The sequence below is a fragment of the Lissotriton vulgaris genome, chromosome 3_1 (assembly GCF_964263255.1).
Source record: "Lissotriton vulgaris chromosome 3_1, aLisVul1.2, whole genome shotgun sequence".
In the NCBI taxonomy this organism is placed as follows: domain Eukaryota; kingdom Metazoa; phylum Chordata; class Amphibia; order Caudata; family Salamandridae; genus Lissotriton; species Lissotriton vulgaris.
Window position 1 is genome coordinate 1,973,924,155 of NC_141689.1, and position 17,060 is coordinate 1,973,941,214.

General features: G+C 45.9%; 1 protein-coding gene across 5 annotated transcripts in view; it reads right to left on the bottom strand.

Moving 5' to 3' along the window:
- ASB5 (ankyrin repeat and SOCS box containing 5) overlaps positions 1–17,060 on the bottom strand; it is a 585,404-nt gene that overhangs the window by 250,583 nt on the left and 317,761 nt on the right. The window contains exon 1 of one of the 5 annotated variants that reach the window (XM_086962455.1): positions 9,385–9,551. The exons of 3 other annotated variants lie outside the window; for them this stretch is intronic. In XM_086962455.1, coding sequence (XP_086818581.1) covers positions 9,385–9,523 — 139 coding nt within the window. In that variant the 5' untranslated portion in view covers positions 9,524–9,551. Of the gene's footprint in view, positions 1–9,123; positions 9,240–9,384; positions 9,552–17,060 lie in introns of those variants that run through there. One more of the 5 variants, XM_086962456.1, reaches the window with a different exon arrangement.

Sequence of the window (17,060 nt, forward strand, 5' to 3'; positions counted from 1 at the left end):
GGTAGCTCTGACCTAAAAATGCCTTGAAAATAATAAAAGACTGAATGACTCTATCCTCACCATGTGGAGTACCGTGAATTATGAACCTCACAGAAAAGCAAGCACCAGATAGATAATCTTCTTGACACAGAAGGAGATTCTTTCCAAGCCGTGAGGGCAACGGCTCATCATACCTGCTTCCTGCCGTGAGGGCAACGGTATCTTCACCCTTCTTCGCGCCGTGAGGGAAACGGCTGCAGGGTCACCACGCCGGTCCTGGTAGCAGTTGGAAAAACTACAATTCCCAGCTGCCCTGGGGTCCGGCTCAGCTGTAGAGACGCTCCCGACGCGCCCAGAGGTGCATTAAAAGCAAGGAACGCCTCCCGCCCCGCGGGATGCACGCGGGTAGCGCCGGGAGAAGCTCGGGACAAGGGCGGGACCATCTGTGGCTGTCCGGGGCCGGAGGGGGCAGTGCCGGGCTACCACCTCAACATCTACCATATGCCCAGGTACTGTACTAAACTATCTACTGTGCTGAACCATCATGGAAAAAAAAGATTAGATGGCTGTAAACCTAATGGTGGGGGTGGAGCGACACTGGACTCATACCTGGTAAAAGTATCAAGTATGTTAAACGAGGAAATTGAAAGAACGAAAGAAGGCTCTCGTTGGATCCAGGTCACACTATTACTGCTATGATACATGACATCCCAGAAACACAGACTGAATCTCCAGGGGTACCTCAAGACCTAATAGACTCGGTTGATCCATCATCTACGTTATTGAGTAGCCATGTCCTGTCCATAAATGCATCCCCTCTGAATATTGCCAAAGATATGTCATCGTGTATCTCCATGTCACCTGCTCCTGTATTAAGACGATGCACTAGGGCTGGTGGGTTGGCACCTCCAAGAAAGGCAAATTAAAAGGGGGCAAGGAATCCAAAAGCAAGGCCAAAATCATCTAAACAATTACCTCCGACTCTCCAACCTTCATTGGAGGATTTATCCAGCACAATTTGGGTTATACTTAAGGACAAACTAGACCATACTTTGATCCCCATTTTAGCCAGGTTATCTACCATTGAAGATAGGATGTCTTTTCTAGAGCAAAATGGTGGCACAAAACCGCAGTCTAGTGCCCCCTGTGTAAGTCTAGCACCATTTCAGGTACCGGAAGGTCAGGCAAGCACCATAAATGGGTTGGTTGATGCATCCCCCTCAAACCAGGGTACATCGGCCAGGGTGGGGCTAGCATCTAAGAATCAAGACTTCCTAACCATTGCTGCTCCAATAAACCAGGAGAGAGGATCCACGCCCACCATTACTCTAGCCACTGGTGTAGGTGCTTATTTAGATACATGCACTGAATCCCCTCGACCGAGAAAAACATTCCAAGTTATTTCTGAGGCCCTACCCCTAGTATTGGTCTTGGTTAATGCTCCCCTTTTGGGATCTGGGCAAGTGGAAACTGCAACCTCTTTGATTTATAAAACCACACATTGACTGACAAATAATATGAGGATATCTGCTAGGGGTAAACAGCAACTTGCTGGGGATATCATCATGGCTAGAAGGGTGTCATGGCTAGGCGATCATGATAAAAAATTTGGGGGAGATTGCAGAGCAATACATTTTTCGAGTCCCCAGATGTTGATTGATGTCCTGGCTAATCTACTTCCCCCAAAATTAAGGAACTCATCCATAATCCCCCTAACTCTTGAATTCTTTTATAGCAGGAGCTGGTGTGAAACAAATCATAGTTGACTCAGGGCAAGGCCTATGTATCCATTTAGATCATTTGGAAGAGTTACTCCCTTGATGAAAGGGAGAATCAGTCTGAGAAATCGGTTTGGGGTTTTGACGGATATGGAGGAATGTGATTGACTGCATGGTGCCCAAAATTATTCCCAGGGAGTGAAATCATTGCACAGTAGAGTGTACGATCCCTTGAATCAGGTTAACGTAGTTACTACTAGTAAAGATTTGCAACCATCGATAATTCCATTGGAATCACTAAAAGTGAATGTTGTTTTTAACTGCATCAGCGATTCCTTGCTTGTGACTGGTTTAGACCCCTCCAGGGAGCGTGATCCTTGTACAACAGATAGCGATCAGCCAAGGTACATAGAGTATCCATCAGAGTCAGAGGGCGCCAGCCTAGGAATTGAGTATTTACCAAATGTATCTCCCGGGCCTCAAAGCGAGGAAAGATTGTCCCTGGTCACATGGAACATAGCGGGTATTGGCAATAACATAACATCTCCTGAATGGTGCAGGTTTATAGACCAGCATGATATCAATGTCTTTCAGGAGACCTGGTCAATAGCTCCGGTTTTTCGTCAGGGGTTTCTTAACTTCTATGCCCCTGCTATTAAAAAACAAAAAGGTCGACCAATCGGTGGCCTTATAATATGGGTTCGCCAGTCCCTAAGATGCAAGGTGCAACAAATGAAGCCACCAATGCATGACATCATGTCAATTAAGCTTGAATGGTCAAATGGCATGAGGGTGGTTATTTTTAATTTCTATGCCAGGGGGACAGCAAGGGGACATATATCGGAGGTAATATCTGCTCTCGATTTCCAGCTTGAGGCACTACCAGAGCAGCTAATCCCCATTGTGGGCGGTGATTTTAATACAACCTTTGAACCAGTGGGGCAAGAGGACCAGATTCTCACTACAGATGAGGATAGCAGATGGGGAATTCCGCAACTAGAAGTACCCACTGTAAAGAGTTGGTCAGCTGCGGCTATACAACTAAAGGCTATGTGCCTGGAAAGAGGGCTTAGAGCTGCCAATGGAAGAACCCCCTCCGATAAACAGAGAGCAAACACCTTTGATAATGGAAGATACAGTAGCCAAATAGACTACTTGTTGGTGGATATAAGATCATGGCAGTATTTGGTAGATATGGTTGTTACACCTAGACTGGAAAGTGACCATAATCCCCTTTGCTCAACATTTCAAGCCTACTGGGGGGTTAGAGAGGGTTTACCAAGGGGAGGTATGGGCACATTAGATATTGTTGCCACAAATAATATGCGCCACATTAAGTGGGCCAAATTCATTGAGAACCCTGAAAAAATGGAGATGCTCAAAATTGAGGTTATCAATGAATTGGCCCTTTTGAACCCACAATCCTCCTGCCTGAATTTTCCCGAAATAATGTTAGAGGCTCATATTAATTTATTCTCTAGACTTAAATCCCTCTTCACCAAGGCTATAAAATCAGAAAAGGGAGGAAAAAAAGTGCATATCTCTAGATGGTATAATGTTGCGTGTAAATTGGCCCGCCAAACTCTGAGCGCTGAACTGAGGACAAAGAATCCCATAAAAGTGAGAGAGGCAAGGGATCTATACAGACGAGCCCAGAGAGATGCCAAAAAACAGTGGGACGAGGATAGGTGGCGGCATTTGAAGTCAGCCTGTGCAGCAAAAGATTCAAGGCAATTTTGGAATATTATGAAATGGGATAGGGGAGGAGTAGCGGAACCCCCACATAACAACGTCGCAAAATGCCAGTGGTTGGACTTTTTCAAACCACAGTATGCTTGCTGCTCAGTAGAGTTGGAGCTCCTCCCACCACCGAACGTTTTCTACCAAAGCGAGCTCTTTACTGCGAAAGATGTGAATGCAGCATTAGATTGTGTGAGCAACGGCAGAACCCCAGGTATGGACGGCATCCCTGCTGATGTCTTTTTAAGCAATAGATCATCCTGGTGCCAGTATTTTTCTCACCTAGCTAACGCTGTGGCAAGGGGTGCTCCGATCCACTCATCGTGGAAAGGACTGAAATAATTCCGTTTTTTAAAAAGGGTGACAAATCCCTCCCAGGTAACTATAGACCTATTAGACTTATAGACTCAGCTCAAAAAATTATTGGTAGATTAGTTCAAAATAAAATACAAACCTGGGTTGAGGAACATAATATTCTATCCCCATTTTAAGCCGGTTTTCGCCCCTGTACCAGTTCCATTGACCAAGTCTTTTATTTTATCTCACTTTATTGGAGGAATGTTGTTCTAACAAAAGGGTCACTTTATGCAGTTTTTGTAGACCTGAAATCGGCCTTCGATTTAGTTCCACGCTCTAAATTGTGGAAGGTTTTGACTGAGTTGGGGATGTCTCCCGGGTTATTGACCTTTATCGTTCGCCTACATGAGAACAACTTTGCTAGAATTAGATGGGGAGCCCCGGGAGAGGTTACCGACGCATTCCCTGTCGAGCGAGGTGTCCGGCAGAGATGCGTCCTGGCACCCACTCTGTTCTCACTATACATTAATGGTATAGTAGACCATCTAAGCAGTTCCCCAACAGACGCTCGGTGCTGGCGGGGGTCAGGGTGCCTGTCCTCATGTTCGCGGAGAATATGCTGATTGTCTCGCGGACCCCGAGTGGGCTGCAAAAGGCCGTCAATGCATTCGGGGAATTTTGCCAACTGCGAGGTCTTGAGATCAACACCTCAAAGACCAAGTATATGTCCCTGAACCTGCGGAAATCCTACAAAGGCAAAATCATTTTGAACAAAATCCCCCTCGAGGAAGTACTTCAGGGTAACATGGGTTGGAAAGGTCATACAGATATGGCCATTTTAAAATTTCACCAACTTACAGGGGCTCTATCCTCGAAATATAAATCTTCTCTTGCTAAACTAATATCACCTGCTTTGGAGATTTATAACACAAAAGTATTAAATGCTACCTTGTACGGATCTGAGCTGTAGGGGATTTTCAAACCTGAGCCAACTGGCATTAGCAGAGAGGAAATTTGTACGTAGTTTGGTTGGCGTACCACAAAGCACACCCATAGCTCTGCTATTTTTAGATTTGGGTAGGAAAAATGTGGTGGACATAGCGAGGTTGCGTCCACTATTGTATTGGAGACGTATTTGTACCACCCCAGCATTGATTCATTAAACCACTGCGTTGAGGGACGTGATTAAGGCTGATTGTTACCATACAATCCAGTGACTTAAAGAACTAAGGTCACATTTAAAAGAGCTGGACCTCAGCCAGCTATGGGAAGATCCTAACTCAATACCTTTTCCATCAAAAGCTCAATTGAAAGATAAATACTGGGAAATGGTCTGGGGAAAAATCCAAAGAGGTCAAAATAACACCAACTTAACTGGCTGCTTCCTAGACTATAAATCGCGTCCCCTTTGTGAGGAATATTGGGACATCATAGAGTGTCCCTTAGATCGCAAATTATATTTTCAGTTCAGGGTAGAGTCACTCCCTGTAAAAGTTTTTACTTGTAACTGGACTCTAACAAAAGATGATACATGTGATAATTGTAATAGTTTGGTCGAGACCATAGCACATCTATTTTTTGTATGTCCCCTTTATGATGCCTGCGCCGCAAATGGTTAAAACCCATTTGTTTAAACCTGGGTACCAGAAGGCACATAGAAGTGTTAAGGATATTAAGAGTCAGATTGTACACCCTGTATAGCGGTAGCTGTAGCTAAATTCCTAACATGGGCCTGGATTATACGCTCTCGCACTTTTTTAACCACATGGTGTTAGCTTGTAAATCACCAGATGTTTTCAAAATTGGTTTTAACTGTGTAGTAATTTTTAATTGATCATATACGAATCTTGCTAAACATGTAATCAATCAATCAATCAGTGACATTTATAGAGCGCACTACTTACCCGTTGGGTCTCAAGGCGCTTAGGGGGGGGGTGCCGTTACTGCTCGAACAGCCAGGTCTTGAGCTTCTTCCTGAAGGAGAGGTGGTCTTGGGTCAGGCGCAGGTCGGCCGGGAGGGAGTTCCAGGTCTTGGCGGCCAGGTAGGAGAAGGACCTTCCTCCTGTTGTCGCTCTCCGGATGCGTGGGACGGTGGCGAGAGCGCGGCTGGCTGAGCGGAGGTGACGTTTGGGAGCGTAGAAGTTGATTCGTTTGTTGAGGTAGCTCGGGCCTTGATCGTGTAGGGCTTTGTGTGCGTGGGTGAGGAGACGGAAGGTGATTCTTTTGTTGACGGGGAGCCAATGTAAGTCTCTCAGGTGTCCGGAGATGTGGCTGTTTCGTGGGATGTCGAGGATGAGTCTGGCTGAGTCGTTCTGGATCCGCTGGAGTCTCTTCTGGAGCTTGGCGGTGGTTCCGGCGTAGAGGGCGTTGCCGTAGTCCAGTCGGCTGGTGACGAGGGCCTGGGTGACGGTCTTCCTGGTCTCCGTGGGGATCCACCAGAAGATCTTTCGTAGCATGCGCAGGATGTTGAAGCACGCTGAGGAGACGGCGTTGACTTGCCTGGTCATGGAGAGGGAGGAGTCCAGGATGAAGCCCAGGTTGCGTGCGTGGTTTGTCGGTTTGGGTGCGGTGCCCAGGGCCGGGGGCCACCAGGCAGAGGGCGAGGAGCCCAGGATGAGGACCTCCGTCTTGTCTGAGTTCAGTTTCAGGCGGCTGGTCGTCATCCACTCGGCTACCTCCTTCATCCCTTCGTGCAGGTTGGCTCTGGCGGCGGCGGGGTCGTTGGTCAGGGAGAGGATCAGCTGGGTGTCGTCTGCGTAGGAGATTATGTTGAGGTTGTGTTGTCGTGCGATGGCCGCGAGGGGGCTCATGTAGACGTTGAAGAGGGTAGGGCTCAGCGAGGATCCTTGGGGGACGCCGCAGATGACTTCGGAGGCCTCTGACTTGTACGGTGGCAGGCGGACTCTCTGTGTTCTTCCGTCAAGGAAGGAGGCGATCCATTCCAGTGCCTTCTCCTGGACTCCGACGTTGCTGAGGCGCTGCACTAGGTGCGGTGGCAGACGGTATCGAAGGCCGCGGAGAGGTCTAGGAGGATGAGGGCCGCTGTTTCTCCGTTGTCCATCAGGGCTCGGATGTCGTCGGTGGCGGCGATGAGGGCGGTCTCGGTGCTGTGGTTGGCTCGGAAGCCGGACTGCGAGGGGTCGAGGGATCCGTTCGTCTTGAGGAAGGTGGCCAGCTGTTTGTTGACGGTCTTCTCGATGACTTTGGCTGGAAACGGGAGTAGCGAGATGGGCCGGTAGTTCTTGAGTTCGGTGGGGTCTGCTGTAGGTTTCTTGAGTAGAGCGCTGAGTTCGGCGTGTATAGTAACGACAGGAACATATTGAATTTAATAACTTTTTAAGCACTTGTATAGTTATGTGTTATTTATGGTGTATCGTATTGTGATGTATTGTGTATTGCTTTTATGACATCTTGTCGAATAAAGCTTTCAAATTGAATTGATAATCTTGAGCATTCCAAAATAAATTAATTGTGCCCTCTGGCATGATAAAGGATGCTATATGTATTAATTATTAATGAAATATGTTTTTTCCGAGCTGGACAGCACTCTGGCAACGGAACACATGGAATTCATATAACTAACCCTTGCCAAAGGGTGCCAGCCCAGCCAATGTGGGCCTTTAAGATCTTCCAAGTCTATGAAGACTTTGTTTTATTATTTTGACTTTTTTGCAGTGGTGGACGGTAAGTACAGCTTGGAGTGGGGCCCCCACACACACATGCTCACTAACTTACACCCATGCATTCAAATGCAGACATGTGCACACACATCCATTCAAAACACACACATACATTCATAAATACACGCATGCACCAGTCAATTCAAACGCAACACTCACCTGCTGCCGCTCTCAGAGAAGGAAGCCTTGGAGGTGCCAGGAGGGCTGGGACAGCTGCCTCCCCTTATTGGGTAAACTCAGATCAGCCAATGAGGGGATGCTGCAGTCAACTAGTCACAGAGTAGGATGAGGTCAGAGAGACTGCTGACTGCACGCACTCTGTGTCGAGGAGTCTCTGAAGACACTCAGCACTGGGCCTTTTAAAGCTTAGAACTGAAGTGCCCAGGTACAAGTCTATCACTGACTGCCCCCCTCATCACAAGGGGCGAAGCCTTGAAGACCTTTGCAGAGCTAAGGAGGTTACGCCCACAGGAGATGTGACATCCTCAGCCCAGCAAAGTTAGGCTCAGGCAGCCAGGAGTCTGCACTGCGTTATCTTTAATCATTTGTCTCTTATCCTGCACGTGACATAGACATACACGGTATCTCATGTTCCCTTGGAATATTCAGCTAACTTAATTGGGGTGACAGTATATTTTCCAAAGTCACATGCAGTGCTCTCTTGGCCATCGCATTTGTCGCCATTACGGCTGGCTACTCTGGTACTGGCTACCGCAGTTCTGTGACTTCTCTGCCCCGTAACGTGGAGACAAATACATGGAGTCTGTATATTTAATTTTTTTTTAATGTTTGCAGCCCCTCTGCCAAAAGACTCAGTCAGCCCCTCGTCCTTTCCCGAAATGATGAGTCACTCTGTGCTGTACCCAGTCTAATCCACAACACGCTGACCAATAGGCACGCTAGAAAAATACTTCTTTTCGTGGACAAAAACCTGAACTAGCCCGGCTAATACTTATTTTTTTCGAAAGCTTAGTCCATCAGTCTGTGTTAACTAAAGATCTTAGATAGTGGAAGGAAAAAGTAGAACACGAGCATACAAACGTAGAGATGGTTATTTCTATCAAACAGCAGGTTTGACAATGTAAATAGTCCCCGAAAAATATACATTATTTGGCTTGAAAGTATGCAAACAAACGAGACAGATGCTAGAATCGAAGACAGTACTACTCTCAAAGACATTCAGCACCCAGATGAAAGTTTGTCACTTTTTCACATATACACATAATACCTAGAACATTGTGTCTGCTTCGGTCAGCTGGAGTTCTAGCTGTCGGTCACAACCTTCTGCTCTGAGTGTATCCAAAAAACAGTTTTTGAAAGCTGTTTAAATGTAATTTCAACGCTCATTCGATTTTCAACAAATGTTATTCGGGGCTAGGCAAAACTACTAAAATCTGGGAACTTATTCACAAGGAAGACGTTTTCTAAATATCTATTCATCATACAGAGATGAGAGACTATAGAGTGCATACAATTAATTCATAAAAATAGCCACCTCTCATTTGCATGTGCGTGTTCTACTTTTTTCCACTATTTAGGATATTTTTTTTATATTGTGTCATTGCACATGCATTTCACGCCATTCTTGCACCTGCTTGAAACTGCGGTAGTCTAGCTTTCATGCTAAGCACGCAATAAAAAGAGCACGTATCACTCGCTTTTAAATGCTATAGTTAAAAAGCAACAACGGGAGCACGCAGCGAACTCACCGCCAAGTTTGATAAGCCTGAAACAGCAGAGTGAACTCATTAAGTGTGCCCAGCGATTAGCAGACTTCCAGTGACTGGGGCTGTATGTCAGCCCGTTCGTCAACAGGCAGCCTCTGGCGTGCTATATTTAGGGGGCGTTACAAACTCGGCGCCATCTGGCACATAATTTACAAATAACAGTTCCTGCTCTGCTCTGTAAACACGGGCACCGGAGCACAGAAACACTCACACCGAGATGGCAACGTTCATTTTACGCATTACCTAAGTCCCCGTCTCCCCATGGTACTTCCGTCAAATTGTAATGAGAACGGAAAACGCTCATCCTCTCAGGTGGGTCTCGGAACTGTTCCGTGGAAGAGCTTCGGCTCACCGCTGTCTGAAAGGAACCCAGGAAGTACATGGACTGCTTCCTGTCACCGCTTCAAGGAAATAGCTCAGAGGAGGGTACCTACCATATACATTAATTTCCAGCTGTTATGTTTTGCCGAGCATATTGACATCCTTCGAAAGTACAGAATTTCATATTGCACTATGCGTTCTATATGCTTATTTCGCACACATCTTCGTTTATTTTCGTTTTTTTTTATATACAGCTGACCATATCCAGGGAGAGAGAATGCATGGCCTCACACCAGCAATGCGAACGTTTATATGAGGGAGGGCTAAAGTTAAAAAAATCACATCACTCAAGGCAAATAGCACCAGAAGGTTTGCTTACGTGGCGTGTTACACTTCTTTGTTTGCACTGCAGTATGCTTATGTTGGACATTTCAGTTCTTTGTGTGACACTCAAAGTGCGTAAGAAAGTCATCACCCCATTTTCTGACTGATACAGGTGGTTAGTGACTGAAAGTGCCTGGGGCTCTGCTAACCAGACCCAGGGTAAGTGCTCTGTCCTTAAAAGGTATATGGTAATTGGTGTAATTACAATTGGTTAATACAACCTAACTGTAAGTCACTAGTATATGGTAGGGCATGTAGCTTTAGAGACCACAATGGATTAAATGCAATTTAGTGTGCACTGCTGTGGTGTCCAGTGTCATTTTAAAGCCAGCCCTGCCTTGCAGGCTGGGTTTAAAATACAACTGTATCCAAATTCGACTTTGGAATTAGAATTACTTCCAAAGTCCAACAATACCTTTTTATTACATAAAAGTCACCCTTAAGGTCTGCCCTAGGTGCCCCTGGGTAGGGTGCCCTGGTATAAAAAGCAGGGACATTATAAAATGTTTTATTTACCCTGGTGAGGGAAAAACAACAAAAGTTGTTTTCCCCCATTGTAGAGCGATTAGCTCCTTAGGATAACATGGGAAGGTTCTATTACACGTTAATAAAGTATAACTTTTGACAGGAGTTACCCAGCAACATATTTCAAAGTATCAAAATATCAGTGACAATAAATACAACATCTTGCCAAGGACGGATTTATTATAACTATTGCAGGAAAGTACTTTTAGAACTTACTTTCCTGAAGTTACCTAAAAAAGCCCTGTAGCAGCCTCTTCTGATTGGCCAGCCTCTAACAGCCTGAGCCAAGCTGCTCCCTGAGTAGGTGTGAAGAGGCATGGGGCTGAAACAATACATATTCAAAGTAAGGGGGAGAAAGAGGGAAAAAGGCTAGGCTCACCCTCTAAAAATTAACATTGACATGAAACCCTTGAAACCAGGGATCAAGAGCCTAGCTTATCAGTAACCGGTATTCACAACACTCACTGGGGTTGGAATAGTTATGTTTTGTAGAAAGAAAAAAAAAATTCTTTCTTGAGTCCCCTCACTCACCAGGGTTTCCCCACGGTGACATGCTTCACCCCAAAGATGAATGGGATATAGGTATGGTTTCAGTAGTTAGCAATGTACTCCTCTCAGATAAAGCATACTGTGTCATTTTCCACCTGTTTACCTATAATTAATTATCAAATCAATAATTATACACAAAGTCGTGGACGTATCACATATATTGGATCCTTCTAAAGCAGGGTTTCATCTTGCCCTTGGTATTGAGTTTATCCTGGTGTCAGTCTTTGACAATCTTCAAAGTCAGATCTCAAGGATTGTGTGACTGCCTTGATGTTATTGGACCGGCAAGCCGTTTATTGACATTGGGCATCAAATGTGGATCAAATTGTACTTATTTCCTGGCTTTACAAGATAGGGATACATGATCATGATTTGCAGTGGCATAGGCATTCCTCCTTTCTGACCCAGCCGTTGCAGGCTGTTGGCATTTATGCCAATACAGTCATCATTAGGTCGAGCCTAGGCAGCGCGCATGTGCTGTCTGGAAGACCTTAAGTTATTCGATAAATGCCTTTGCTCCCACCTGTTGCCCTCCTATTAGTTTAGTGCAGTATTGCTCTTAACTGCAGCCTCCTAACTGGTTCCCCCAGCGAGATGTCACTTCTGGTTTTCACCGAGAAGCACCGCCTAAGTTCAGTTGTCTTTCGCTTCCATCGTTTATCCTTCTTTCGGAAAACTCTTTTTTGCTAATTTTTGCAACGTGTAATGCCAAGGTTTATGTTAAAGTATGATGGCCGGGCGGGAGAGAGTAAGGCATAAGAAATCGGAGCTACTCGGTTTGATTTCTATTTCTACACCTTAATATGTTTCAAACACTAACGTTTCCATGTGTAAATGTAAAAGAACACTTGGCAGAGTTTAAATTGGGTCTCGGGGAAAATTGTATATGTCATCATCAGCAAATGCTGCTGGGATCAAGGACGAACATACATGAGAAAACATGCTTGAGGACGCCATCACCCATGTTATTGTGGAGGCTGCAACTGTGGAGATCTGTGGGGTTGGGTGAAGCCCACAACATTCATCATCCTCCACTTGTTAATCCGGCTTCTGTGTGCGCATGTGGCTGTGAGGCTCCTCAGCACATCTCTGTAAAGTCCAGAGAGCTGAAAACCCTTTATTCAGCTGAAAAGGCGAAACCTCCACATTTTTCATTATTTAGCCAAACAAAAATTACCTGTCATAAGCATTTAATGATTGTTAGAATTGGGGGTCTCTGGTTGGCGCAAGTATTCACGTGTGACAAGCAGGGACCCTCTCCTCTAAGTCAGGGCGAAGGATGACCCCTTAGAATTACCCTTGCTCACCCTCTAGATGCGTGGCGTGAGCAGCCAAGGCTATTCTTCAGGCGTTATTCAGTTAAGCATTTGTATTCACACACACAGCAAAATGTACCAATCCCCCCACAAATGGATACCAGGCTGGAAATATATAAAAATACGTTCCTTTATGTAAAAATATATATATCAGATCAGACTTATCACAAGACCATCAATAACGCTGTTCTTTAGCCACCAGGTTGTAAATAGGCAAATTGTTCTCTTTCTCGTAGTTCAAAAAGTCTTTCTTCTTCAGTTCAATTCACTTAAACAGTTCTCAGTTCCAGTTATGCAATAATAGGGGCCTCTTGCCCTGTTCCTGGAAGGTATGGCGCTCCCAAGCGCCTCTGTGAGCTTCGCAGCGCTCCTCTGTGCTCCACACGGAAGAAAACCCCGGGCCTTACCAATGCTCACACATCTCGCGGTGCGCTTTGAATGGAGACCAGAGATGGGCCTGACAAACCCTGGGCCTTTTCCGGAGGTGGGGGCTGAGCTGCGGAGCAGCAAGCAGGTGATGAGAGGCGCCTGGAGGAACCCTGGGCCTTTTCCAGAGGTGGGGGCTCTCAGCTGCAGTGAGGAGCAGGGAGGTGATGAGAGAAGCCTCTTGGGCCAAGGCACAGGGAAGGCTGATGGGGAAATAAAACGTTGCGGGCCCGAGCCCGATTTGAATTCCTTCCTTGGGGGGACGAGTTGTACACAGGCAGTGCGACTCTCTGGGTGTCCGTCTGCAGCAGGTGGGTGCACACAGGCGGGCGCGGCCCACGACCCCGGTACAGATGGTACTGGGGTCTCCCAACAGGGGGGCGGCGCGGCCTGCAAACTCCTCGGGTTGGCGAGCGGGGACAGCAGGGCACGGTCCTTCGTGCGGGCTGCAGTCTCGGCTTAGGTCACTGGCCTGGAGGAAATTCCGGCGGGAGGGGCAAGAGCACTTCAGCCGCTCCAGTGGCAGGCAGGGGCAGAGGAGCAGGCAGCCTGACCCAGGGGCAGAGAGCGACTCCAAGGAGCGAGGCTCTCGCGGGTAAAGGGCAGGCGAGCTCCTGAGTGCCACAGCCCTAGGAGGGGGCGATGAGGGGCGCAGTCTTACTCCGGCGGGAGGCACACACGGCTGGCAGATGCCACTGGTCCTGGGGTTCAGGTCAGGGGGCAAGCTCAGTCAAGCCCTTGGAGAAAGTTTCTAGCACAAGTCAGCAAAGTCTTTTCAGCAAGTCTTTTCCTCTCCTTCCTCAGAAAGGCAAGCAGCAGGCCAGTCCTTACAGCGTCTTCTTCTCCTTCTAGTTGGGCAGAGGTTCTTTGTGGGAAACAGGATTCTAATTTACAAGGAGCAGGGCTCCTACTTTTATACTGCATTTCTTTTATCTTTTCAGGCCAGGGGGGCCTTTGCATAACTTCATTCAGTCTCTGAGCACTTGTTGGGTGTACTCCGGTGTCTTCTTTCAGTGTGAGGGGCAGGCACATCAGACGCTCCACAGGAGGTGGAGCCAGCATTGTGTGGCCAGGGGCAGCCAGGAGTACCTTGTTGATAGCCTGCACCTGGCCCAGGAAGGGCGAAGCACTGAGTCATCAGTCGCTCCCCAGTGGGCGGAGCCAGCATTGTGGTGGCAGAGCACAGCCCTATTAAGAGTCCAGGGGCACTCCTACCTCCCACTAAGGTGTAATCCTTGCAATCACCACCTGTCATCCCCCAGACCTGTCACTCACACATCCCAGACAGTCAGATACACATCCAAGCAGAGGCGGGCTGAAATGGTTAGGCAAGCAAATTCTAACTTTCTAAAAGTAGCATTTGCAAACACAGGATATTAAAATAAACTTTACTAAAAGAAGTATTTTATTATTCTGAGTTCAGGCATACTAAACTTTATTTTCTACCATGTTCCCTGAGCCTGCTGGGATTATAGAGTGTAATAATTCCAGCAGCCCATCTGGCCTAAGAGAACAGGTAGCCTTACAATAGTGAAAAACGAATTTGGCTGTAATTCCCTATTAGGACATGCCACAAACATCAGAGCATGTCCTACCTTACACTTACAATGCACCCTGCCGTTGGGCCTACCATAGGGGTGACTAATATGAAGTTAAGGGAAGGTTTAGAGGCTGGCAAGTGTGTGCACTTGCCCAGCCAGCATGACAGTACCAGACTGCACGCAGGTTCTGCAATGGCAGACCCTAGACATATTTTAAAAGGCTGCTTCTGTGGGTGGCACAACCAGCGCTGCAGGCCCACTACCAGCATTGGCATTTACAAGCCCTGGCACTCCTAGTGCACTTTACTGGGGAATGACAGTAAATCCAATGAACCAATCATGGAAATCAATCACAGTTACATTTTACATTGGGAGAGCATATGCACTTTAGCACTGGTCATCAGTGGTAAAGTGCCCAGAGTCATTAAACCAACAAAAACAGGTCAGAGAGAGTATAGGAGGAAGGCACAAAGTTCAGGGATGACCCTGCCAAGAGGGCCAAGTCCAACAATGATTAAATGAAATAAATATTTGCAAGTGTAACGGACACATAAAATGGCATCTTGGCCCTAAGAACCCAGAAATGTAAGCCGTAAAAGTAACGTACAAACAAGAGACAGTTAAAAGCTTAGGGCCACCAACTAACTTGTAAAATAAACCGAAAGGAATTCCTTGTTTTTTTCGGAGGGCTAGGTAGTGTTGCCACGACGCATGACCGAACCTGAGAATTGTGTGCTCAATCAGAACCGTAGAACACAGCAGCCTTCTTATTGAAGGCGCAACCAGGCTCGTCCTAATACTGACAGTGTGCCGCAAACCTTGTTTGTAAGCTCACTCAGACTAAAACAGTGAATATGTGTAATACTGACTCTTCCATCTTCCTCGTTTACAGTCACCCAGGAGCACTAAGTGTTCCAGGCACAGCATTCACCCATATAAAAAAATCTCCACTCAACATGGCAGCCTGACAGGAAGCACCTGTCAAATGACCTATAAGGGTGGGGCAACCCGAGATCACATCCTGTTCTTTTCTCTGTGTTTCGGTTGGTACACACATTGACGCAGCACTACTACGGTGATGAGTATGTTTTTCTTTTATATTTATGGAGACCCCTATAGCATCTCCATGTGTTGTTTTTTATTTTTTTCTTCATTCCCTACTGGCACTTCTTCCACTCTATGCGCTGGTGCTGCGATTTGTATGTCTTCCTGATCACCTCTGCCCCCGTGCCGAGCGGTTGGGGGCGGCGGTGTACTTCCTATTTTTATGCTTTATTTTCGCCACTGCTCCTGCGCTGGGTGACTAGGGAGCGGCGGTGGTGGGTTTTTGTGATTGCGCCGCTCCTGCTCTTTAGTGGTAAGGAGCGGCGGTCTTTGCTTCTGCCATATGCACCTCGACTATTGTGCCGGGTGCCTGAGTCTGCATTTGGGCCTGCAGCTTACTTGTGTTCCGGTCTCCCTGCTGATACTGTCTTCCTCGAGGAATGGTTCCTGAGGAAGGTTATAGTCATGAGATTGCCGTCTTCAGCGTGCCACGTCAAGCTGGCAGTATCGGTTGCTTGTGATGAAGCGAGTTTTAGAAATAAAATGCGTTTTCACTCGCAGAATTAAACTTCCATAATCAATTATTAATATTAATGAGTTTATGCATGTTTTGTATTAATTCAACCTAGTTTAAAAATGCATTCACAAACATGAGGGACTAACATCATGTGTTCTTTGTTGCATTTGCAGGTATGTTGAAAAATAATAAATTAACTTTGTCTATTTGTTTTGTCAACATTAATTGCAGCTGTTTAAATAATGGCATGTGCTTATTATAAATGTGCTTTCGTCAAAGTCGTGTCTTATATGTGGCAGAGGCTCGTGGAGAATCCTGAGGCTCATGTGAAGAAGGTCTTTATAGTCGCTGCTTACTCGTGCTTAAAGCTAGATAACATAAACGAATGGGTTAACATTAGTAAAGGGGGTGGGTAACAGAACGATTTTCATTACTCAAATTAATTAATGTTTTGTGTTTCCTTGCATAATAGTTCTTCAAGAAAGAGGCCTGAGGCCTAGCTTTTAAATGGGTGTTTGGAATCCTGTCATGATGAGCCGAGCACAGCAAAGAATGAAAAAAAAGAATTTGTCACGTTCATAATCGTCAGTAAACGAAATATGTGGAACTGTGCAGGATGTATTCTGTGTTGTATAATTTTCTAAGACAGGAACTGGCAGAAAAGCCAAGCTGAGGAAGCAGCGAACTGTTATTTAATATGTTGTTGCAAATGACCTCGGAAGCTAATGTCGCTTGTGGACAATAGACAAAGCTCTGAAAGAAAGGCACGATTTTGGAATGAAGAAGCGATGATCTAATGTGGACTGACGGCTGTCAGCCAATGAGTGTTGAATGTCTTTTAAAAAGTATTCTTTTAGCTAGTTTTAGATAGAGAAAAGGTATAAAACTTGGCCCCTTGGGAGGAGCTGGGTTGGCTCGTTCCTGAATCCTGAAGGGCGTGAGATGCTGTCGGACGTTTGACTCACGTAAGGGAAACCTGAACTAATATCTTTTCTTTTAGGTTCTAATAAGTTTAGACAGGGAAATAGGGTTTAGGGAATGAGATTCTTTTGCTTTAATTACTTTCATGCTAATTCCTTTTGAACTGACAGACTAATGTGCCTTTACTTAATTAAATTATGCTTAATAAATGGTGAAATAAAAAGATTTCTTATTAAAATGCTTTTTATTTGAAAATAAAGTTAATAAATTAGATTTTGAAATGACAAGCTGGTCTTGTTTACTTTGAATCTAGTTACCATCAGTTAATCCATTGCCTTGGTGACTTAATTAAATGTTTTCATTTATAAACATGAT